This window comes from Salvelinus alpinus, chromosome 6, assembly GCF_045679555.1.
Source record: "Salvelinus alpinus chromosome 6, SLU_Salpinus.1, whole genome shotgun sequence".
Classification (NCBI taxonomy): domain Eukaryota; kingdom Metazoa; phylum Chordata; class Actinopteri; order Salmoniformes; family Salmonidae; genus Salvelinus; species Salvelinus alpinus.
Window position 1 is genome coordinate 66592652 of NC_092091.1, and position 25807 is coordinate 66618458.

The following is a 25807-nucleotide window of genomic DNA, read 5'->3' on the forward strand; positions in this document are numbered from 1 at the left end:
TCAAACACATAACACATATGGAAACCACGTTTGACTCAGGTCCATTTATTCCATTCCAGCCATTACAATGAGTCTGTCCTCCTATAGCTCCTCCCACCAGCCTCCACTGCTCTCCACTGACTCCCAACTTTTGTAATATACAAAAGTGAGAATGTTATCTCAAAGATGCAAACATGTCACACCATCATGACAACTTTAACTTGACTGTACGTACTGTACATACCCCAACCAGAAGCCATAGATTACAGGCAACATCCGCACTAAGCTAAAGGTTAGAGCTGCCGCTTTCAAGGAGCGGGACTCTAACCCGGAAGCTTATATGAAATCTCGCTATCCCAAACAGGCAAAGCATCAATACAGCACTAAGACTGAATCGTACTACACCGGCTCTGACGCTCATCGGATGTGGCAGGACTTGCAAACTATAACAGACTACAAAGGGAAAAACAGCCGCGAGCTGCCCAGTGCCACAAGCCTACCAGACGAGATAAATTACTTTTATGTTCACTTCGAGGCAAGTAACACTGAAACATGCATGAGAGCATCAGCTGTTCCAGACGACTGTGTGATCACGCTCTCAGTAGCCGATGTGAGTAAGACCTTTAAACAGGTCAACATTCACAAGGCCGTAGGGCCAGACGGATTACCAGGACGTGTACTCCGAGCATGCGCTGACCAACTGGCAAGTGTTTTCACTGACATTTTCAACCTGTCCCTGACTGAGTCTGTAATACCAACATGTTTCAAGCAGACCACCATAGTGCCTGTGCCCAAGAACACTAAGGTAACCTGCCTAAATAACTACCGACCAGTAGCACTCACGTCTGTAGCCATGAAGTGCTTTGAAAGGCTGGTCATGGCTCACATAAACACCATTACCCCCCCCTCCTCTCCTCTCCTCTGTAACCATTCCCCAGGTCGTTGCTGTAAATGAGAACGTGTTCTCAGTCAATTTAAGAGTAAAATAACATTTTTTTAAATCCCAAAAACCCTAGACCCACTCCAATTTGCATACCGCACTAACAGATCCACAGATGATGCAATCTCTATTCCACTCCACACTGCCTTTTCCTCCCTGGACAAAAGGAACACCTATGTGAGAATGCTGTTCATTGACTACAGCTCAGCGGTCAACACCATAGTGTCCTAAAAGCTCATCACTAAGCTAAGGACCCTGGGACTAAACACCTCCCTCTGCACCTGGATCCTGGACATCCTGATGAGCCGCCCCCAGGTGGTAAGGGTAGATAACAACACATCCTCCACGCTGATCCTCAACACGGGGGCCCCTCACAGGTGCGTGCTCAGTCCCCTCCTGTACTCCCTGTTCACTCATGACTGCAGGCCAGGCATGACTCCAACACCATCATTAAGTTTGCCGATGACACAACAGTGGTAGGCCTGATCACCGACAACGATGAGACAGCCTATAGGGAGGAGGTCACAGACCTGACCGTGTGGTGCCAGGACAACAACCTCTCCCTCAAGGTGATCAAGACAAAGGAGATGATTGTGGACTACAGGAAAAGGAGGACCGAGCACACCCCCATTCTCATCGACGGGGCTGTAGTGGAGCAGGTTGAGAGCTTCAAGTTCCTTGTTGTCCACATCACCAACAAACTATCAAGGTCCAAGCACACCAAGACAGTTGTGAAGAGGGCACGACAAAGACTATTCCCATTCAGGAGACTGAAAAGATTTGGCATGGGTCCTCAGATCCTCAAAAGGTTCTACAGCTGCACCATCGAGAGCATCCTGACTGGTTGCATCACTGCCTGGTATGGCAACTGCTCGGCCTCCGACCGCAAGGCACTACAGAGGGTAGTGCGTACGGCCCAGTACATCACTGGGGCCAAGCTTCCTGCCATCCAGGACCTCTATACCAGGCGGTGTCAGAGGAAGGCTTAAAAAATGTAAAGGACTCTTGCCACCCTAGTCATAGACTGTTCTCTCTGCTACCGCAAGGGCAAAGCGGTACCGAAGCGCCAAGTCTAGGTCCAAAAGACATCTTAACAGCTTCTACCTCCAAGCCATAAGACTCCTGAACAGCTAATCAAATGGCTACCCAAACTATTTGCATTGCACCCTCTTAACTGTATTGTTGGTTAAGGGCTTGTAAGTAAGCATTTCACTGTAAGGTCTACACTTCTTGTATTCCGCGCATGTGACAAATACAATTTGATTTGATACGATTTGGAGTGTCAGAACAGAAACTGAAATATAGCGCCATCCTGTGGACACAATTTCTCCAGTCATGTTGCAATACTGTACTAAAACTGAGCTCCACTGTATCTCTCCACTGTATGTATATAGGCTATAAAGCCGAGAGAAATCACTGAATTCACCTCTATGACTTAGTGACGTGTCCAGTGTGCTGGTATTTATATATTATGGGTTATTAGTCACTCCTATCTAAGATCAAAGGATGTAGTCAGAGGAAAAGCACCAACATCCTGTTTTGATTTCACTCTGCTAACACTACACAGCAGAATGGTTTTTTATCATCTGAACAAGACTTGTGTATTATCATGTATTATTCCCACTACATATCATCATTAAGGCTAATTTGATGCTTATTTATGATTCATAGGCACTAAATACTTACTGTTGTTGATGGTTTTATCTTCATAACCTATCTCTGACTAAGAAAGATTGCTAGATTATGCAGCCAGTTCCTGCCAAGGGGGAAGATGTAACAGTCTCATTAGGCCTATGCCCTATATGTCAGACAGTTTTTAACATATATCCACTTCAGGGTCTGTGGGTGTTTTTGTCTAGTACTCAAACAACAAGTTGCCATACAGTTAGTATGACCTCACACCAGCACATTATTACAGATAAATGTGCATAATGTCAGCCTTGCAAAGCACAGTGCCATTGTCAAAGAGCAATACTGAGATTTCAAAGTGGTAAATGATGCACAATATGCATAATATACCTGTTTTTCTGCAACATCAATAGGCCTACTGTGTATTTTATTCAGGCCTATTAGTAAATGTCATATTTATAACCTACTGCAATGTATTATTCTGTTCTACACTATATAAAAAAAAAATGTTTTTGCTCTTGAGACGGTCTCCTATCCAAAAAGCATTTTGAGTATTAAGTATTAAAACGGAGGAACTCAACCATACTTCAAATGTAAAGGTGCCCTATTTCCAGCGCAATAGCGTACCTGTGCTCAGGAGCCTGCGACCGAACGCACTCCCCTCCCTCCCCTCCACTCCACTCTCCCTCTCTCGTCCCCGCCACTCCTTCAGAGTTTGTATTGCACTCGTTACAGAAGGAGGGTTCATGTGCACAGAATGACGTCGCACTGCAAGTCTGTCTGACTCCTTCGCTGTTTTTATCAGTCATTCAATCGAAGGGCTAGAAAATCATAAATCTGCGGAATTATAGTCCGAATATGAGAATATCTGATGCGTCCGATCTATATGTCGCTCTCGATCGGTGTGTCAAAGCAGCGTCTTGATGTTGAGGATTACGAGTGATACAGGCTACGCAGCTCAGCAGAGTTCTAGCCTACTGTTCTGTGCGTTGAGCTGTCAGAACTGAAACTAGTGGATGTATGGCAAGAGAAAATGCAGAATAGCTGAAGTGGGGGATATTGTAAAGAAGAAGAAATAAGGTACAGGCTTGGTTTCGTGTCTTCATTCTCTCTTCTGGATTATTGCCGCCCAGCAACACAGCCACTTGACACATCTGAATGTCGTAATTAAGGTAAGGGCGCAGAATGATATAGCTCGAGGTAGGTAAACGACGTGTGGTTATTATAATATTTAGATTATTATGTCAACTCCCTAAACGAAATGTACATCACTTTAATTGTCACCTGAATTATCCCCAGGAAATCTTTAACTTTCAACTATATCCTGGGGACCGCTCGGACAGATTGTGACCTACGGTATAGGCTATAAATACAATTAAAGGCTGCTCTCTTTCTCTTTCTCTCTAAACAATAAAAATAGCCTAATAATAATAATAATAATAATTTGACTTATTTCCGCCCAGCAGGCTATTGGGCGCATTTATTTATTATGGAATCTAAACTTAAAATCAGTTGTTCATGACTTTTCAAAGATCAGTTAATAACAATTTGAACTTTGTCTCCAGCGACATTTCCAGTAGATAATCATTCTTTACAAAAATAAATAATGGATAAGAGTACGGCTTGCTCTGCTGTCATTGCAGAACTGCGATGTCTGAAATGATCTGCATTCTAACTATTAATGCACTTTGGAAATAGTTTTGCACACTCTTCGATCAGTTGCCATCAATGTCAAAACTGTGATGTGCATTTTGGTAGATCAGATTGCCCCCAAAAATATTGCATAGCCTTCATCTGTCGTTACAACCTGGCATGTAGCCTACCTGTTTTTGTAGTTTGTGCGTCGACAACTATCCTATCTCCTAAGCGTTCTCATTTATTATAGTCTAACCCGTAATTAGGTCACGTCAATCAAAATATCAGCGTTTTTCTTTAGTCCTTCTCTTTGACAGTAGGCTACCAGGGCATAAGTTTACCAGGGCATAAGTTTAGGAACAACAACATTACATTATGCATAATATAAAGGGCTAAATGTGACAGCATGGGTCAATGTTGCGCATTGAATTATTCTCGAAAGTTGTTATATGTTTTCCAGAAGACGCTCAAAGATAGATACCATTTTCAAGTTATGTCGCAGCTACGCTGTGTCTGAAAAAACAACAGGGGATTGACAGAGTAGTCGGACCAATCCGTGAATGGCGTGATGAAAGTTTATGTGACGCTGTGTCTGTCTCTATCCAATGGAAGTGCCCAAGAGGAGGAAATGAACACTATAAAACTACGTCATGTATTTTTTTTTAATCCAACTGTACTGACTTGGCGATTTAATAGTACAGTTAGTGCAATTAATCCTGAAAACCAGAAGTTATCATGTCATACATACATCTAAAGTAATGCATTATAAGAAGGAACTTGTTATGTATGGTAAGGTGTGATGGGGAATTGAGTCATAGAACTATTATTACTCAGACATGACAAGACACAATCTATAATGATAATTTAATAATCGTTTTCTGACCCCCCCCCCCAGAGACATTCTCAGGTCTCCAAACATGACTTAGGCTGTCCCAAATGACACCCTATTCCCCCATAAGGCGCTGGTCAAAAGTAGTGCACTTTAAAGGGAATATGGTGCCATTTGGGACATCATGCCTTAGACATAGTTCCACTATATAACCATTTCAGGGATTCTTAGTTTAAAAACCAAAGCAAATAAACAGTTAACTAAGTGAGGAGGAATGTCTAAATGATTTTCCAGAAATGAATATGACTTGATTGACAGAGAAAATGCTTGCTGATTTAAAAGGATACTTAACTTGGATACTGTAGATGTTTGGCATAATTTTCCCGCTATAAAACACACTTAAGTCAATCTTAATGAAATCGTCATCCATTAAATAAATACTTTACACTGTTCATGATTTAATAAATATTCGTGTTAAATTACAGTTTTTATATTCAGTAGTATGCTCTCAGCTTCGGCAATGTGAGATTCCAGTGACTTTTGCATGCTATGTTAATAATGCATACAAAATACCCTACCACTTTGAATTCATATTTAAACAGCATTCATCAAATTAATGTATTCCTTCAACCTGCAGGTAAATCAATGACCCAGCGATGGAGACCAAAAGATACCCAAGTTTCTTTGAAGGATCCACGGACACAGAGAAGAACAGATGGTCCCATGTCCCCAGCAGTGCTCTGGACTACTGCTGCAGCGGAGCCGAGGAGGCCGACAGCCTGAACCTGAACAGCAACAGTGATGTCCTGATGGACATAGTCAATGTCAGCTGCTCCCCCAGCAGCAACACGGCCGACAGCAAGGAGAGTAACAATAACAACGAAGAGAAGAAGAAGCCAGAGCAGCAGCCTACTCTCAAACTGACCCAGAACCAACACCAGCCTTTTGTTCTCCCCCTCTTTAACAGTTCCCTCCATGGGAGGAAGCCAGAGATGATGGACTCCAAGGAGCTGTCCAAAACTGTGGCTGAGTCCATGGGCTTGTATATGAATGCGGCCAGGGAGGCCACAGACTTTGGCGGCTTCGGCCAACAGGGGGGTCATTGTAGTCCGGGGAAGATGTACCCAGCGGGAGTTTGCGGGCGCCCCTGTCTCGAGAACAGCCAGTGTGCTGCGTCCGCGGGGAGCCCCAAGGTGAAGTCCCCTTCTACGGGGTTCCCGAAGCAGCCAAGCTCCACCCCAGGGGATTGCTGTTCATCTGGAACCACAGCAGGGTCAGCCGTCTTGGGCTTGTCTCTGTCCTGCAGCCCCCAGACGCCCAGCTCCATCTCCAGCCCCGGGGGCAGCAACAACCTAGTTTCGTCCACCACCAGCCCCACCTGCTTTGGGGGGCCGTTCGCCTGTTCGACCATCAGTAACCCCGTCAACCAGCATAACGCTGCCGGACCAGCTCTGGCCCACAACCACGTCCACAGGAGGAACTCGGCCACCTGCAGCCCGGCAGGCTCCAGCACGGTGGGGTCGCCTCCACTCACCAGCCCACTCAACGTGATGCGCTCGCCCATCTCCAGCCCCCAGAGCATGAGCAGCGTGCGCTCCCCACCGTCATGCAGCACCTCTACCAACATGAGGTCATCGTCTGTCTCCAGCCCCACTGGCAGCACCAACAACATGAGGGCTTCATCATCTATCTCCAGTCCGACCACGGGGGGCCCCATGGCAATGTCCTCGAGCCCCAGGAACTCCTCTGGCGGCGGGGGTGGGTTTGCTGTGTCCAGCCCTGCTAGTGAACTGGGCCTGGTCCAGAATGACTCCAACAGTCCCGAGGGACGAAGAGACCAGCAGGATTTCAAGGAGTTTGAGTTCCCCAAGGTGGAGAGCGTGGACGGGGAAATGTTCAACGTAGGCCTGGACCACATGGGTATGGTGAAGTTCATCAAGAATGAACCCGACACGGACTATAGGAGCATGTGTCTGGGTAATGGTAGCAACAATACAAAGTGTAACCAGGCCACCGGCTGCCCCGGCAATGGCTCACCTTTCATCACACAGATAAAGAGTGAGCCAAACAAAGATGGCGGCGGATGCATGAATCCTCAGTGCTACACTGAGCAGCAGCAGCAACACTCTATGGGTCTCTTCCAGTCAGGTCCGTCCGAGATTACCTACTTGTCTCTGAGGGACAACATTGACGAATACAGTCTCTCTGGGATCTTGGGACCTCCGGGCACGGAGATGAATGGCAGTTACGAAGCCGGCGTGTTCCCCCACAACCTCCTGTCTAAAGTTAAACAAGAGAACAACGATGGCAGCTACTACCAAGAGAACAACAACAACGTTGTGCCCACCTCGGCCATTGTGGGTGTTAATTCAGGCGGACACTCGTTTCACTACCAGATCGGAGCGCAGGGGACAATGTCTTTCTCACGGCACGACTCAAGGGATCACGGGACGAACCCCTTGTTGAATCTAATTTCGCCTGTTACCGCGTTAATGGAGTCGTGGAAATCTCGGCCTGGCATGTCGCAGGGTCCAAGAGGAGAAGGCTATCCAGGTCACGGCTGCATGCCAGACAGCATGTCAAGGTAAGAAAGAAATCGATGTATGGACAAAAACAAACAGCATTGTGGGTACTCTAGTGCTGCTGCACAACTCCAGCACAGTAAGAGCGGCTGGCTGGCTCAGAAATGTTTGTTACTTTCAAAATAGAAAAGTTTAAAGAGAAAACAAACTGCATTGTGGGTACTGTAGTGCTGCTGCACAACTCCAGTACAGTAAGAGTGCTGGCTCACAAACTGTTATGTTACTTTAGACTTGTCATAAGACGTGATGGATTGTCCACAGCATCTGCACAAAGCACACCCAGTGGTATAATCCAAGGGCTCTCATGTGCAGAGAGATGCTCCCTGCTATGTAGCTTTTGGGTGGAACTGAGTCTGTTTACTACAGTGTGACAGGATGAATGAAGGGGACAGGGTATCTGACTTAAAGACCATGTTGCTCAGGACCCGAGGGGTTAAAGAAGGGCGTTTGCTCCGAGTCGGGGACTACCAAAATACTAATAACAACAAGGCGTGGGAAAGGGAAAAGCAGTGGGATGTTGGCTTGGCTGGGAGAACAGGAACTAAGGGATGAGATCCAGCATGGGATAGCAACATCGCAACATACACTGCTGCCCTGGCCCTATTCTCTACTGTATCTAACAGAGGTTAAAGTTTGCTCTCTTATCAGAGCTATGTGTATGGACAAAAACAAAATTTATTGTACTCTTATTGAGAGGTCCTGAAGGGACCTTGTGTAATGCAAATATATTTTTACGAGCTTGGGCTGGCCGTTATGTGGCGACGTCATAAATTATTATGAATGATTGATCACATGCTTGTTGCCAAATGTAGGAAACAAACAGTTGCCTTGCAGGGCAGAGCCCCGGCCACCAAACAAAACCAAACATGCAGAAAAACGGTTTGTTTTGCACAGGCAAATATGGCAACGTCTAACTTTGACACAGTTGTTGTCCGGACAGTTTGTCTGATGTCCCAGTTGAGTGTGAAGCGAAATACAGCATTATGATATTAAGATCCAGAATGAATAAAACTAAAGTATCACAGCTATGAAACCAACCAGGAAATTTGATTTTTTTCCCCAACTTTGTTGCAATTTCAGTATGTGAAGGAGTTACATAAGGAATTCCTTCCTTGCAGAAGGAGTTTGTTTATTTGTTTACAGTTAATTTAAAGATATGAAGATATGATTATGGCTCTGGTATTTGGAGAGTTTTGCGTGTGATATATTTCTTCATTTTTTCATTTCACAGAGGGGATGTATATTAATGGTGGTATAAAATCTGAGCTGATCACCGAAGTCGTAAAAGTATGCACGACATGGCACGCTGTAAATGCCCTGCTTATTATTGCATTTTTACCAGCTCGAGTCAGTGCAGGAAGCACTAAACAAAGCTGCAAACGGTATCCCCTCCTGACTTACAAAACCTTGATAGTCAGATGTTTCCCTAAGAGAAATACATGTGATTATTTGTGGCAATGGGGCCTGGCTTGGTATGTTTGTGTTTGTTGGTTTTCCCCAGAGACAAGCAGAGAAGATTAGGCCTACTACTGCTAGGAACTAGGCTAGCAGAATGGGTCAACGTCTTCCAATTTGGTTGCAACCAATGATTTATATATACACTAGTTGACTGATAGGGGGCGCTGTGTTGAAACCACCATGCCTCCATTTTAGCATTCCCTTACGTTGTAAAACATATTTTGGAAGCTTTAGAAGTGCATTTATTAATGTCTACATTAATTTTGCCACATGTATTATATTACAGACACATTAATGCATAATCTTAAATTATATTATGTGAGCTAAACATAAAAAAAAAAAATGAAAGAATATATAGTATATTTTCCTTTAGTATATATTTTGTAGCTACTAATGTTACTTACCCCGCTATAGCAAAATATACTTCAATACATGTAATTTTGTCCTTAAAACATTTAATTGAAATATTGTAGAATTCCATTCATTCCTATGGAGGACTGCTCCTACTGGGGGAAGTGCCAATATGGCCGACCGGTTCCTTCAAAGCCTCTCAACGGCCAATACATAGCATCAGCCATCTAGGGTTTATATACATCATTGGTCGTAACTAATAATTTCTCTCTCTCCCCAACCACTTTATTTGAACGCACTCACAAACAGATCTACAACAATTATTCAGTCTCGCTCAAAATAGCACCAATAGCACCATCAGGCTGGTTAAAAATGGGGCAATGATCATGTCAGCCTTTGTCCTGAGGCTGTTATGTTGGTCCAGGAGGTCAGTCCCTGTCCCATTGACCTCCTATCGATAGACCATGCTACAATTCATCCAGTTGTTCTGGCTGTCTGATCAGGGCTATTCTTGTCATACTTGGCTATGGAATGGTCAGTCCACTTTTGGCATTCAGGATGTACAGTAGAGTATGTGACAGGGGGTTAGGGCATGTATTCAAAAAGTGTTTTTAGAGTACGAGTGCTGATCTAGGGTCAGGTTATAAAATGTAACTGATCCTAGATCGGCACTCCTAATCTAAAGACTCTTTGTGAATATGGGTCCAGAGACATAGTTGAGATCAGGTGGGAATGAGTTAGATTTACATGCCATTCTGTCAGTTCAATTTCTATGGTTATATGCAAACTCATGTAATTTACTGTAACAACCACCCCCAAAAAAACAATGTTCTACTGCCCTTTATGACCTAAATACTTGACTCTGCTTGTATAACCCTCTCTAACCCCCACTTTCAAGATATCTGGCCTGGTTTGACCCCCCACTGATTTGAATAATGCTGGCTCATGATTAACAGAAATCAATTTCTCTTTCAACAGTGAGAATGATTATCCCTAGGGTACGAGCAGCAAATGAACTCAATGGTTTTTCCTAAACGGTTGGCCCGCCCCTGGCTTCATTGTGTTTTAAATCAATACTGGACACAGAGGAATAGCCGGATGTTTGATTGGCAGAGAGGGAGCTGATGTCTATGTGCAGTGGAGTGACTATACGTGTGTTTGTCTTTACACACGTGTGTGTGTGTGTGTGTGTGTGTGTGTGTGTGTGTGTGTGTGTGTGTGTGTGTGTGTGTGTGTGTGTGTGTGTGTGTGTGTGTGTGTCCCAGCTGCGCCTGCCTACAGTATCTGTGGGTTTCTGTGGGATAACAAGGCATGCAGTTCCTGCCAAATGATCTGGCCGTTACCTTGGAGACAACCTGTCTCTTCCCCTATGGTGGGAGCCAGAGCTTCAAGTGATGTTGACGGGATCACTACCACCCTAGGCCTAATGAGATACAGCTTAGCCCCCTAATGTCAGGCAGGATGACAGTCAAAGGTGGGGCCTGGCCTGGCCGTATGGCAGAGACCCAGATACAGACACAGCTCTGGAACTACCCTTCTCTATAAAACTATACACTTAGCTCCTCACAGGAGAGGTTCAATCCAACACGCACTGGGGAAGACTAGCCAGAGTCCTGCTGCTCTCAGAGAAACACTTCATTCCAACTACACATAGCTCATCACAAGAGGGGTTCAATCAAAACTGCACTGCAGAAGACCCATATGCCTGTGGTTAAGAAATATTGCTTTATTTAGTTATATTCCTGTGCTGAGATTGCTTGTTTTTATGTGATTAATCAAAGTTTTTGGGACTCAGTTTTAATCAGTAAACAATGTATATGGTACCTAATAATTACATTTTAATAGTTCCAAGTAGCCAAGCGTTGCCGCAGTGTGAGTTGGGTTCACATAACCCTAAAAAGTCCAATTGCAGGAATTCTATGGTCCAGTTCAGCACTGGATGGGTTAGTATTGTGCACAGGCCAGTATTTCACCAGGAGAAAGTTACATAACCATTAAAAACCAGCAAGAAACTGGAACTTCCTTTGATCAACTGAAGCCTTGGATGGCAGGGAGGGAGAGAAGGAGGGAAAGAGAAAGAAAGATTGAAACAGAGACAGAGAGGGAGAGAAAATCGAGAGAGAGAGAAAATCAAGAGACTGCTAGGTCGAAGTAGAGAGAGAAATCCCTGTGCAGTTAGTATTTTTTTCAGGCTTCACTTTGGTTTCCTCTGTAAATGGGGTAATGTTTTTAATAAAAAATGACTGTTTGTCGGAGGAGTCTGGATTACTCAGAGCGAAAGCGTTTTAACTTTAATTCACAAGAGCAAAAAAAAAAGAGAGAGAGAAAAAGAATCTCCTTGGCCCAGAATTATTTTCCGTCAGAGCCTGGTTTGCTTCAGTGCTTTGGGAGAAACAGGTGGCCAGCTGTATGCGGTGTAGAGATTGACATTTTGAACGCAGAGGATTTCCCCTGCTGTATTTAAATAAGATTATATTTGACTGTATGTTTGTAGGGAATCCGATAGAAGTATTTACTGTTTAAAGCTTGTAGGGCACCCTATAGTCCCATGTACAATACAGTACCACCTCAAAGTCTATGTAAAAGCTTAAAATATTATTTTCAGTCTAGTTTCCTTACCTCCTCAATTGAGATATACACAGCCATGATCAAATGATAAATTATCTGAACAAAATATATTATAATGAAATGACCTAGTTTTGGGTGCTGGATTATTTGTGTGCTCATTCCCTAAATCTCTTGTCACCCTATTTAGAGAGTTTCCTGTTAAGCATTGACTGGGACTATGCTACAGTGTGTTGACATTTATAGAGTTTTGTTTCAAACTCTTGAGGCGCCATCCTAAATGACGAGCTACTTACAGGATAAATGCTGTCAAGCACCATTAAGTCATGGAAATGGTGTTAGTGTGTCACGGCCGTCAAAAGGAGGAGACCAAGGCGCAGCGTCGTATGCATACATTCTTCTTTAATACAAGAATGAACACCGAACAAAACAAACAAACCGTGAAGCTATACAAATGAGTGCTGACAGGCAACTACACATAGACAAGAACCCACAAATACCCCAGGGAAATGGCTACCTAAATATGGTCCCCAATCAGAGACAACGATAAACAGCTGCCTCTGATTGGGAACCATATCAGGCCACCATAGACATATATATACCTAGACCTACAAAACCCCTAGATATACAAAAACCCTAGACAAGACAAAACTAGCATACCCACCCTAGTCACACCCTGACCTAACCAAAATAATAAAGAAAACATAGATAACTAAGGTCAGGGCGTGACATAGTATTTAAATCAATGTGGCCAGGGACAAAATTAAGATACAACCTAAAATGCCCAGTACACTTGTAGGTACATAGTAGGTGGCTGGGTCTAAATCAGTACCACAAACATGCAAATACAAAAAGAAAACATATTTCTCTATCATCCTCCCACTAAATGTTATGCTTATGGATAAAAGAGAGTATTGATTTAAAGTTACGCCGACGTTTATTTTTTGCACATACTACATCTAGTCATTGTACTTCTATGGCACCAGCCTGGAGAAGAGGAGTAGAATCGAGTCAGGCGGATGGGAGGAAGTGCCGGTTAAAAAGGAAAAGAGAACGCTTTGCCTCTGGACCTGGGCCAAGTCCCAATGTTCTACTGGCAGGATGAAAGGGCAGACTCCTGAGAGAACGCTAATAGCCCTTTAATTGTATGTTCTTCTACTAAATTAATGAGTAGCATTGATTTGATTAATTCAGACGCGGCTGGATACTAATATCGAATTAAATCCACGTCCTCGTGGTGTGCCTCGGTACGACTGGCCCCGGTGCATTGTGGGTTGTGAGGCTGTGAGGGACGTTAGTTGCTTGTTTGGGATGTGAATGTGAGACAGGGGTGTTGGGGGTCATGTCCAAGGTGTCTTTACCTGCCCTAGCAAGGAAGGTGTTCCTTGAGGAGATAAAGACATTGAAGTCTGGGTCGTTGCTAATTCCACGTGGTCACATGAGAACTACTGTATGTCGGGTCCTCACCTTTGTGTTTGTGTGGGACTTACACACACACTGTTTTATGTTGAGTGCGGTATAATGCTGGATAAAAGAGGACTTATTAAACGACAGAGCTAACAGATGGGAAGTTAGTCATAGACTGGAGATATCACAGGGGTGATATATAAAAACAACAGTCATTATTGTCACTACAAGGATTGTGAGAGAAATGTGCTCAAAAAGAATTACTTGAAGCTATGGACTAAAATAAAATAATTATTACAGTTGTCTTATGAAATACATTTTGTATTATGACATTCAAAGACTGCCTTAGTTAAAAACACGGAACATGATTCTCTTCATAAAAAGATGAGAGGAGAAAGGAAGGATATGACCTAATTAATTGATACTCTTACAGCGGTAACTACTAGTTTCCTACCTCCCCGTCTTTCTCTGTTGCGGCATCTCCCCTCTCTCTCACTCTCTGACTGTACATTCCTCTCTCCCTTCCCCCCCTTTTCTCTCTCGTTCACTCTCTGACTGTACCTCCCTGCCTCTCTCCTTTCTCCTCTCTCTCTCCCTCTCTCTTATTGTACCTTCCTCCCTCCCTCCTTTCCCCTCTCTCTCTTACTGTACCTCCCTCCCTCCCTGTACCTCCCTCCCTCCCTCCCTCCTTTCTCCCCTCTCTCTCCCTCCGTTCTCCTCTCTCTCTCCCTCTCTCTTATTGTACCTTCCTCCCTCCCTCCTTTCCCCTCTCTCTCTTACTGTACCTCCCTCCCTTCCTCCTTTCCCCTCTCTCTCTTACTGTACCTCCCTCCCTCCCTGTACCTTCCTCCTTCCCTCCCTCCTTTCCCCTCTCTCTCTCTGACTGTACCTTTCTCCTTCTCCCTCCCTGCTGGGATCAGAATGCCTGTCCTCATTTCAACCTCTTCAGGGTTTGATGAAACTTGCCCAAATTCCCAGAGTGGGTCGTACTGTAGGCAGTAGGCACAGTGTGTGTGTGTGTGTGTGTGTGTGTGTGTGTGTGTGTGTGTGTGTGTGTGTGTGTGTGTGTGTGTGTGTGTGTGTGTGTGTGTGTGTGTGTGTGTGTGTGTGTGTGTGTGTGTGTGTGTGTGTGTGTGTGTCTATGTGTGTGTCTGTGTGTGTGTCTGTGTGTGCTCAGACTTTATTACCTATCGCAGACATACAGAGGCTTGTCCCTGTCCGTCATTGAGCTCTTTTACATACTGTATGAAGAGAATGTAACTGTATACTTCTACCACTGCAACACTAAGCATGAGATTATTGTGACGACTGCCCTGGTTTCTATCAATAAAAGCTGTGTGAAATGGATGAGAATAGTGTCAGGCCTAGTTGATGAAATAGTTATAAAGACACTGAGGCTCCTATCATTTATATAGACGACTGTTTATGAGCTTCCACAATGCCCCTTTTAGTTTGTTCTTCATTGTTGGTGTAGGCTACGATTCATAACAGCAGAATTCAATTGTACGATGTTGATATTACGGTAACTTAATTGTGTCCAGATGGATTTTAAGGGAGCAAATGTTTGATTTCTATCGGTTTGATGGACAAGGACATAATTCACATTCATCCGAGCTATAAAAAGCAATGTGATCCATACTACATTTTAGTTTAGTTTTCTTTGAGTGAGATCCATACTAAATTTTAGTTTAGTTCTTTGAGTGAGATCCATACTACATTTTAGTTTAGTTACTTTTGAGTGAGATCCATACTACATTTAGTTTAGTTCTTTGAGTGAGATCCATACTACATTTAGTTTAGTTCTTCGAGTGAGATCCATACTACATTTTAGTTTAGTTCTTTGAGTGAGATCCATACTACATTTAGTTTAGTTCTTTGAGTGAGATCCATACTACATTTTAGTTTAGTTACTTTTGAGTGAGATCCATACTACATTTAGTTTAGTTCTTTGAGTGAGATCCATACTACATTTAGTTTAGTTCTTTGAGTGAGATCCATACTACATTTTAGTTTAGTTTTCTTTGAGTGAGATCCACACTACATTTTAGTTTAGTTCTTTGAGTGAGATCCATACTACATTTTAGTTTAGTTTTCTTTGAGTGAGATCCATACTACATTTTAGTTTAGTTTTCTTTGAGTGAGATCCATACTACATTTTAGTTTAGTTCTTTGAGTGAGATCCATACTACATTTTAGTTTAGTTCTTTGAGTGAGATCCATAGTACATTTTAGTTTAGTTCTTTGAGTGAGATCCATACTACATTTTAGTTTAGTTTTCTTTGAGTGAGATCCATACTACATTTTAGTTTAGTTCTTTGAGTGAGATCCATACTACATTTTAGTTTAGTTTTCTTTGAGTGAGATCCATACTACATTTTAGTTTAGTTTTCTTCGAGTGAGATCCATACTACATTTTAGTTTAGTTCTTTGAGTGAGATCCATACTACATTTTAGTTTAGTTCTTTGAGTGAGATCCATACTACATTTTAGTTTAGTTTTCTTTGAGTGAGATCCACACTACATTTTAGTTTAGTTCTTTGAGTGAGATCCATACTACATTTTAGTTTAGTTTTCTTTGAGTGAGATCCATACTACATTTTAGTTTAGTTTTCTTTGAGTGAGATCCATACTACATTTTAGTTTAGTTCTTTGAGTGAGATCCATACTACATTTTAGTTTAGTTCTTTGAGTGAGATCCATAGTACATTTTAGTTTAGTTCTTTGAGTGAGATCCATACTACATTTTGGTTTAGTTCTTTGAGTGATAGTACATTTTAGTTTAGTTCTTTGAGTGAGATCCATACTACATTTAGTTTAGTTACCTTTGAGTGAGATCCATACTACATTTAGTTTAGTTCTTTGAGTGAGATCCATACTACATTTTAGTTTAGTTACTTTTGAGTGAGATCCATACTACATACGCATCATTGTCATTGTCTTCCACCCTGCATTCTGATCTGCTCTACTGACCAAATAAGGGCATGGCTCGATTCATCATTCATGTTTAATTGGAGTTTGTATTCAAGTTCTGAACTGCTGTGTTTACTTAGTCTAGCTAGCAGCTAGCTCATCGCTGGACATGACGGGACTCGACTCACTGACATAGGCGGAAATGGATGTCATTAAGGAAAACACTTCCAAAAAATGTTAATTGTTCTGCTTCAGCAGCCCGTTAACTAGGTCAACACACACCCACGTACACATACGCGCTGTTCTCATAGGAATATGTCTAATACAACTGAAGAAATGGCTAGCACTTTGGCTAATTGATGGCATCGACCTACAGTAGTAGTAGCATAGTCTCACACAGAGCCTCTCTTTATATTCTAACCCGGTCTATGAGAAACAACAACGGCTGTGTCAGTCAGTGTGCTCTTTGCTTTGTCGGGTCTTGAGTTGCACCCATAAAAACCCACCCCATAGAATCCCTGGTAGATTGTTATGACTCAGGCTATTGGGAGCTCGGCTTTTGTCACAAAAATCATGTATGTAGCGCCCTGGGGACAGGCTCTGATAATGTAGCACCCTGGGGACAATCTCTGATAATGTAGCACCCCGGGGACAGGCTCTGATAATGTATCACTCTGGGGACAGGCTCTGATAATGTATCACCCTGGGGACAGGCTCTGATAATATAGCACCCTGGGGACAGGCTCTGATAATGTAGCACCCTGGGGACAGGCTCTGATAATGTATCACCCTGGGGACAGGCTCTGATAATGTAGCACCCCGGGGACAGGCTCTGATAATGTAGCACCCTGGGGACAGGCTCTGATAATGTATAACCCTGGGGACAGGCTCTGATAATGTATCACCCGGGGACAGGCTCTGATAATGTAGCACCCCGGGGACAGGCTCTGATAATGTAGCACCCCGGGGACAAGCTCTGATAATGTATCACCCTGGGGACAGGCTCTGATAATGTAGCACCCCGGGGACAGGCTCTGATAATGTAGCACCCTGGGGACAGGCTCTGATAATGTATCACCATGGGGACAGGCTCTGATAATGTAGCACCCTGGGGACAGGCTCTGATAATGTAGCACCCTGGGGACAGGCTCTGATAATGTAGCACCCCGGGGACAAGCTCTGATAATGTAGCACCTTTGGGACAAGCTCTGATACAGTGACCCAGCCAAGGTAAAAGGAGACTTCCAGGGGTCTGATGACAGTCCATAGAAAAGACACTGTATCACATTGCACGCAGAGCTGACGCGGACGCAATTGGGTGACCAAGACTTAAAAAGGGGTACACTGGTTTAGCAGGAATCAAAATGGCTGCCTATTGCAGGAAGGGATGGAGGGTAGGGTTAGAGAATCATCCTGTAATTGCCAGGGCTTTTGTGTTAATGACAATGGCATTGGCCCACAATGCCCCCTGTTATGCAGAACAGATCCACAGGTATTGTGTACAGGTTGTGTGAAGGTATGTGTTGGGGTGGCTCTGGCGCCCTAGAACACTTGTGTCTCTTACAGGCTGTTGTATTGTTTGCAAGAAAGCCATGTTGTGCATCCTGAAAATGTTGACTTGACAGTGATATTTTCATACAGCAAGGGTGAGAGATATTTGTTCCCATGTCTTGTTTACGAGTGTGCCTGGCTGCCATGTCCAAATAGCCTGGTGTCTTTTTAGGAGAAGATCTGGTCATAGGGCAACCTGGACCAACCTAGATCCAAAATGGCAGATCAGGATACACTAGAACCATTGTGTTCCCTGTCAATTGGCTCCGTGGACCCACAATGTTTCTCTACAGTGCACTGCCCAAGGACTGGCAACCCCCTGGCCCTGGTTTTACTGCACTGTACCTGGCACAGGCCAGACATTCCCTGTTTACTGTCTGCTGTTGTTTCGGCTGCCACCAGCCACTTGGTGTCAGCTGCTTGGTTCAGTCTAATCGGTTAGGGAGACAGGGAGCTTTTATTTGGATTTAGCCCTGTTAAGCAGGTGGGTTTCTGTCCCGGCTTCAATAGGAGCAATGTTTTATATACAAACTTGCCCTGGGTTAGAAAGCCAGAAGGGGTTAGGGTGGTTGTGTTGTTAGTTACAGTGGCCCATACTGTGAGATTATGGCTCCAGCCACAAAAGACACCTATGAAGTTATGTTAGTTTTACTTTTGAATAGTTACTATACATTATTCTCAACACAATACTTGTTATCTTCTTCTTTGAGTAATGTATTTATTGGCAAGGTAATTGAGAGGGTAGCATGCTGCATGCTTCAGGTGTCCACGCATATGATTCCTCTTGTGCTACTCCTGATTTCTAGGAGATTGACCTCATTTAGAACACAAAAGATATCTGTCTTGCAAGAGCACCGTCTTGTCTAAAAAAACAAACAGAGAAAATAAACAGTGTTTTTTCCTCTCGATGCAAATTCAAGTAATACCCGTTGCAGAGTAAATCTTACTAATGCAAATTAGCATTTAATCCGGCGCTTAAGGCATAACTGGAGCACACATCTGGAGTGATAATTAGCAGTTTTACGGTCTGAATGGATGGCTCACTCACATACTTAGAGGCTTGGGACAGCTAGCCAGCCATCCAGCCAGTCGGCACTTAAAACACAGGTAGTAATGCAGCTAGCTAGCTTGCTCCTTCAACCCAGCTTTAGCTAACACAATAACCCAGCTTCAGTAAACAACTCAAAACAACAAAATTGAGGCCCTCTAGATGGCTGTGGCATGGCACATTGTTTTTGTGGAATGAAACTAGCTCCTTTAGCAGAAGCGTCAGCTGACAGCTAACACTATGACACAGCTTCAGCTAACACTAAGACACAGCTAACACTATGACACAGCTTCAGCTAACACTAAGACACAGCTAACACTATGGCACAGCTTCAGCTAACACTAAGACACAGCTAACCCTAAGACACAGCTAACATTATGACACAGCTTCAGCTAACACTATGACACAGCTTCAGCTAACACTAAGACACAGCTAACACTATGACACAGCTTCAGCTAACACTAAGACACAGCTAACACTATGAAACAGCTTCAGCTAATAGCTAACACTATGACACAGCTTCAGCTAATAGCTAACACTATGACAAAGCTTCAGCTAACACTATGACACAGCTTCAGCTAATAGCTAACACTATGGCACATCTTCAGTAAACAACGCCAAACAACAACTCTTGCAACAACACTGCACTGTAGCCCATCTAGATATGGCTGTGACATGTTGTTTATGTGGTGCCCTCTCTGGTAGAGCCAGTCCACTTTTCTCCCCATTATTCAGAGGGGGAGTCTGACCTATTTATGCTCAATGCATTAGCTAGCAGTGTGCTTCAGCTTCACTTTGTATCAGCCCAGGCAACAGTTGTTATATTTGGCCTTGGGTAGACCAGGATTGCATTCCAAATGGCACCCCTTTTCTTTAGTGCACTACATTTGACCAGGGCCCATAGGGCTCTAGTCAAAAATAGCACACTACATAGGGAATAGGGTGCCTTTTGAGACACACCCCAGGGCTAACAGGGCTGAGTGTCTGTCAAGCTACATCCAGGAGTGTTCATTAGGGCCTCTCTGAAAAACTAGCTGAGTAACCTGACTAAAGAGCTTGTAGACGACAAACGTTTCCATGGTAAATGACTGTGTCACTTTACTGCCCTTACATTTGCCATTGAAAGCCGATTGTTTTCTCTATATCCATCCACACAGTCAAATGTACCTCGACTTCCACATACTGTAGTTTCTTTGAACAGAGTAGTCTATTGTCAGTTCATTCTCTAAACTTCTCCTATGATGTCTTTCCCAGTTTATTGACAAGGAACACGTGCAAAAGCTTCTGCAGACGGTTTGTTTTTGGAGGAGGAGGATGTTTTCTTGGGTTGTTTTTGACAAGTTTGAGATGCCTGGAGTTCATTCTTCCATTCCAGTGTACGTACTTACACCCCGGCAACATGTGCACAGTAATTCTTCTATAATCGTAAGATCATCTGTTTCAAGAGCATAGACGTTCAGGTGTGTGTATGCATAGACGTTCAGGTGTGTCTACCGTTCGGTGTCTACCGTTCGGCTGACACCATTCCATCAGGCCTGCGGGATAGCTTGTTTGACAGGTCGTGTGAAAAGTGTTGAGCAGACCTGTTTGAGACCAGCCCAGGGAAGGATCCAAGTCACTCACAATAGAGACTAGAGGCGTTTCCACAATCATCAAGTAAACCAGGGGACAGAAAGAAAGAGTGTGTGGCCTACATATGGTCTTACAGTTTAACAGCCTATACCTACAATGGAATAGGTGGTGTGGTATAATGCATAGCCTTGGTTATTATTCTTGCCAGTAGAGCTTCCCACGCAATGTTAACCTGACACTCCTGGGCCAACGCCCTCCCTCCGATCCTATTCATCACAACCAGAACTCCAACACGTCAGTCCCTGCTCACATGACAGATGCACTCCCCTAAACCTTGACCCCTCGGCCCTGAGTTATACTAACAAAGCACTGTTAATAGAGCTCCTTTACCCTTCACACGCTCATAAATAGATTTTACTATGGATATTTTCTACTTCTGACTCTCTGAATGAGAGGAATAAAACATCAGTGTACATTATACCGAGGTGTGGGAGGATGAATAGCCCAATCACCACAATGTCCGGTTCATAGGCTCAGTCTGGAAATGTACGTTGTGTTTTGCCATTGCTTGTTATACTTCAGGCCACACCAGTTTCCTACAGTACAGTGCTGCTACTAACAGCCCATGTCCGAGGCAGTCACTAACAGATGCCATGGAGCGGACAAATCTATGTACAGTAAGATTCTGTTGATGTTGCTGGGCTGGTGTCCTCTGTGCTAAGAACAGGGTCATGGACATTCTAGAACCAGATGTTGAAAGCCAATAAAAACTGACAAGTCATACCAGAGTGACTGTCAGTTTGTCCCTGCTGTACATGGCAAATAGAGGCTCTTTCCATCTCTGTGACTGAAGTTTGCCGACACTTCTTATAAAGTCAGAAGAGCACCGATTCAAATCAAAATAATCTACTATAAAAATTGGCCAAACTACAATATAAGACTCTAAGCCATCTACCGTAAAAACGGGTCAAACTGCAACTGGTCAAACCACAACACTATCAACGAGGGCAGTTGTGTCCTGTTCTCTCCCGGCTGTGCTATAATGTTTATTAGAATCCCCTTTGTGGTTGTATTAGACATGCTCCAGTGCTGGCGTGGCATTTTCAACATCCGAACAAAGCTACATCTCATTACATAAAATATGAAAACACACACAACCACAAATGCACACACACACAGGCGTGCACACACACAACCGCACACACATTAACACTGAACGCAGGCACACAAAGACACACATACAAACGTGTGTGCACACGCACATACACACATACACTCACATACAATGAAAAAAGTCCAAACACTCACAGTGTGAGGGGTGATTTCTCCATGTGATTACACTGGAAAGAGCCAAAACTCAACAAGAGAACATTTCCATACGGCAGAGGATGAAAACCTGTTAATAAGAACTGTGCACCCACAATGCAGTGTGTGCGTGCATGAGTGTGGTGTGTGTGTGTGTGTGTGTGTGTGTGTGTGTGTGTGTGTGTGTGTGTGCGTGCGTGCGTGCGTGCGCATGTGTGTGATGGAGGTTGGACCTGGCAGAGCGGTGCATGGGTCATAAAGATTTTACTTCTTATCTCACCCGTCATATTCTCGCCCGGCATATTCTAAAGTTGTTGATTATGGTACTGGACTGATTTGATTTTGAAAAGGTTGAGAGAGGAGGAGAGGAGGAGGTGAAACACTTATTCCTGTCTGCCGGCAAGGCGAGCGGGAGGGCAGAAAGTAGATAAAATTAGAAAACAATTACAGCGAGTCACCATTCAGGTACCTAAGGTTATTGTTTTTAATGACAGCCACATCCTGGTACAGGAGCCAGACAACCAGACGACTAGACCACCGCAGCAATGCTGCACTGCCTCAATGGGAACTGAGAATTGAGCAGTGGGGTAAGCTTTGTCCCTCATCACAAGACGAAAACAGTGTGTGTGTGTGTGTGTGTCTCTGCCAACAAGGTGAGCATGTCTGCCGAACACGCACAGATAAGCATGAACACACAAAAATGCTGAGTCAAGTTTACAGAATACTGCCTTTCGTTTCACCTCAGGGTGAGAGTTTAATGTTCCACCCCCTCATAGACACTAAAATCTATAGCCCTAGGAGATCTTTACTTTACATTATCCTAAAGTATAGACTCCTCAGTACTCTTGACACTCAACAGCTGCTGCAGATGACTGCTGTCTGTGATGCTACGACACACACACACACACTTGTTCGCCTATGGCTAAACCCTCCGTTTCACTGTTTACAAAATCTCTAACGACGAAAGATCATAGAAATGGATTCTACTCACAGGATCATCAGATCCTCACACATTTACTGAACAATATGTAGCCAATCTTCCATTGTCTTAGTTGAGCCAGCGCCACCCTGAAGCATAGACCTACATTACATTGGTTTTGGCCACAGGGTGTGCTGGTTCCATCGTTTTCTTTCCCAATTGTGGTAGTCAGTAAAGATCTGCAGGGCTGTACTATGCCAGTCATTCCCTCTGTGGTTTAGTGTGGTTTGGCTTCCTCTGTGGTCCTCTAGTCTATAGACTCACACGTGGCTGTATTGACTGTATGATGGGCTGTGGGTTGATGATGTGGCTGCTGATTTGGGGCACTGGTAGCAATACACAAAGTCAGCATGTACAGTATGTCTTGTTTCATTGTACAATGTTCAATTGTGTTATAATTGCAGACCTAGAATATTAAGTCTTCATCGCAAATCTGCCCGAATGAAGGTCATGGTGAGATGATGAGCTTTGAAAAGACCAAACAACTATCTTTGGGTTTTGGGAGCCTATATTTCTTGGCCAGTTGTGATTGATTCTTGGATGAGAATGAGCGGGCGCTGTGGTGTGGCGTTGGATTACAAATTACATCCTTATTGGAAAGACGAGAATTCTTTGCCGGAGGTCCGACCTTGAGGCTAGCCCATTAGAAATCAATAGGCCTTTGCGTCTGAATTGGCTAAATGCTTTCCTTACGGACTTCTACCCCATAATCATCATATTACCGCCAAAGTCTAGTGGAAATCTGTCTGTGGCAAAGACTAGGCAGTTTGAATCAAGATCAGGTGTGGGCTCTTTGCTAAACTTAAATGCCCCAATCTGTGATATTTACAGCTATAAATACCCTCAACTTTATAGCAAACCAAGTGGCGGCCAATGGGTTGCCATTTTGTTGTTTTTCTAATTAAGGATTGGGCCTTTAAAAAATGAGGGAAGTGTACACAGGAGCAATGTGACACGGAGGACTAGAGTCACTTACAAGGAGAGTGAATGTATGACTGGGCATTTCTTTTTTGGGACGACACCAATCTATATTTAGCAAAAGGGTAACGATACAGGGCAGATACTGAAGGACAGGGAAATGTGTCAGACATACTCTTTTACTGCACGCTACATTGCTTAGGACTGGGGAAGGCATTGATGAAAATCTCGTTATCCAATGAATTAAGAATATATTTAGTGGGTGTGTTAGGGACATACTCTGATTGGTTGGGTTTTAATGAGTGATTTGCTTTGTCATTCTACTACTTAATACTTTGTGACTTGGCCTTAAAGGACCCTAGTTAACATCGAAACCTATATAGAATTGTATTATATAGGCCTAAGTCTATAATATGTGTTTTATGTTTCACGAATGTCACATAGCCCGTTATTGCAGAGGCCAGCCAAGAAGGTCAAATATACTGCCATGAGTTCAATCAACCATCCACAATTAGTTAATACTATATTCAAATTACTGTCAGTAAGCTAGGACATACACTTACAATACATTTCCTGCTGCATGAGTCTATGCATGCTACTCAAGGCCAGTGGATGTTTTGTTTATTGGCTACTATTTTTATCCAATGAAACATTTTGTACCTGAATCAAATAACATTGTATGTTCTTAAATTAGAAACATCACTGGCTTAGCTACATTGCTCAGTATTTCTACAGTAATGTAGTTAATCTCTTGTGGTTACTGTATTTCTACAGTAATGTAGTTAGTCTCTTGTGGTTACTGTATTTCTACAGTAATGTAGTTAGTCTCTTGTGGTTACTGTATTTCTACAGTAATGTAGTTAGTCTCTTGTGGTTACTGTATTTCTACAGTAATGTAGTTAGTCTCTTGTGGTTACTGTATTTCTACAGTAATGTAGTTAATCTCTTGTGGTTACTGTATTTCTACAGTAACGTAGTTAATCTCTTGTGGTTACTGTATTTCTACAGTAACGTAGTTAATCTCTTGTGGTTACTGTATTTCTACAGTAATGTAGTTAATCTCTTGTGGTTACTGTATTTCTACAGTAATGTAGTTAGTCTCTTGTGGTTACTGTATTTCTACAGTAATGTAGTTAATCTCTTGTGGTTACTGTATTTCTACAGTAACGTAGTTAATCTCTTGTGGTTACTGTATTTCTACAGTAATGTAGTTAATCTCTTGTGGTTACTGTATTTCTACAGTAATGTAGTTAATCTCTTGTGGTTACTGTATTTCTACAGTAATGTAGTTAGTCTCTTGTGGTTACTGTATTTCTACAGTAATGTAGTTAGTCTCTTGTGGTTACTGTATTTCTACAGTAATGTAGTTAGTCTCTTGTGGTTACTGTATTTCTACAGTAATGTAGTTAGTCTCTTGTGGTTACTGTATTTCTACAGTAATGTAGTTAGTCTCTTGTGGTTACTGTATTTCTACAGTAACGTAGTTAATCTCTTGTGGTTACTGTATTTCTACAGTAACGTAGTTAATCTCTTGTGGTTACTGTATTTCTACAGTAATGTAGTTAGTCTCTTGTGGTTACTGTATTTCTACAGTAATGTAGTTAGTCTCTTGTGGTTACTGTATTTCTACAGTAATGTAGTTAGTCTCTTGTGGTTACTGTATTTCTACAGTAATGTAGTTAGTCTCTTGTGGTTACTGTATTTCTACAGTAACGTAGTTAATCTCTTGTGGTTACTGTATTTCTACAGTAACGTAGTTAATCTCTTGTGGTTACTGTATTTCTACAGTAATGTAGTTAGTCTCTTGTGGTTACTGTATTTCTACAGTAATGTAGTTAGTCTCTTGTGGTTACTGTATTTCTACAGTAATGTAGTTAGTCTCTTGTGGTTACTGTATTTCTACAGTAATGTAGTTAGTCTCTTGTGGTTACTGTATTTCTACAGTAATGTAGTTAGTCTCTTGTGGTTACTGTATTTCTACAGTAATGTAGTTAATCTCTTGTGGTTACTGTATTTCTACAGTAATGTAGTTAGTCTCTTGTGGTTACTGTATTTCTACAGTAATGTAGTTAATCTCTTGTGGTTACTGTATTTCTACAGTAATGTAGTTAATCTCTTGTGGTTACTGTATTTCTACAGTAATGTAGTT

The 25807-nt window shown here is 43.0% G+C and overlaps 1 protein-coding gene across 2 annotated transcripts in view; it reads left to right on the forward strand.

The window, feature by feature from the left end:
- The first annotated feature begins 3258 nt into the window (after positions 1 to 3258).
- The window catches only part of nr3c2 (nuclear receptor subfamily 3, group C, member 2), a 110328-nt gene continuing 87779 nt past the window's right edge, over positions 3259 to 25807 (forward strand). For both annotated transcript variants that reach the window (XM_071407456.1, XM_071407457.1), the window contains exons 1-2: positions 3259 to 3720; positions 5650 to 7596. In XM_071407456.1, coding sequence (XP_071263557.1) covers positions 5669 to 7596 — 1928 coding nt within the window. In that variant the 5' untranslated portion in view covers positions 3259 to 3720; positions 5650 to 5668. The remainder of the gene's footprint in view (positions 3721 to 5649; positions 7597 to 25807) is intronic.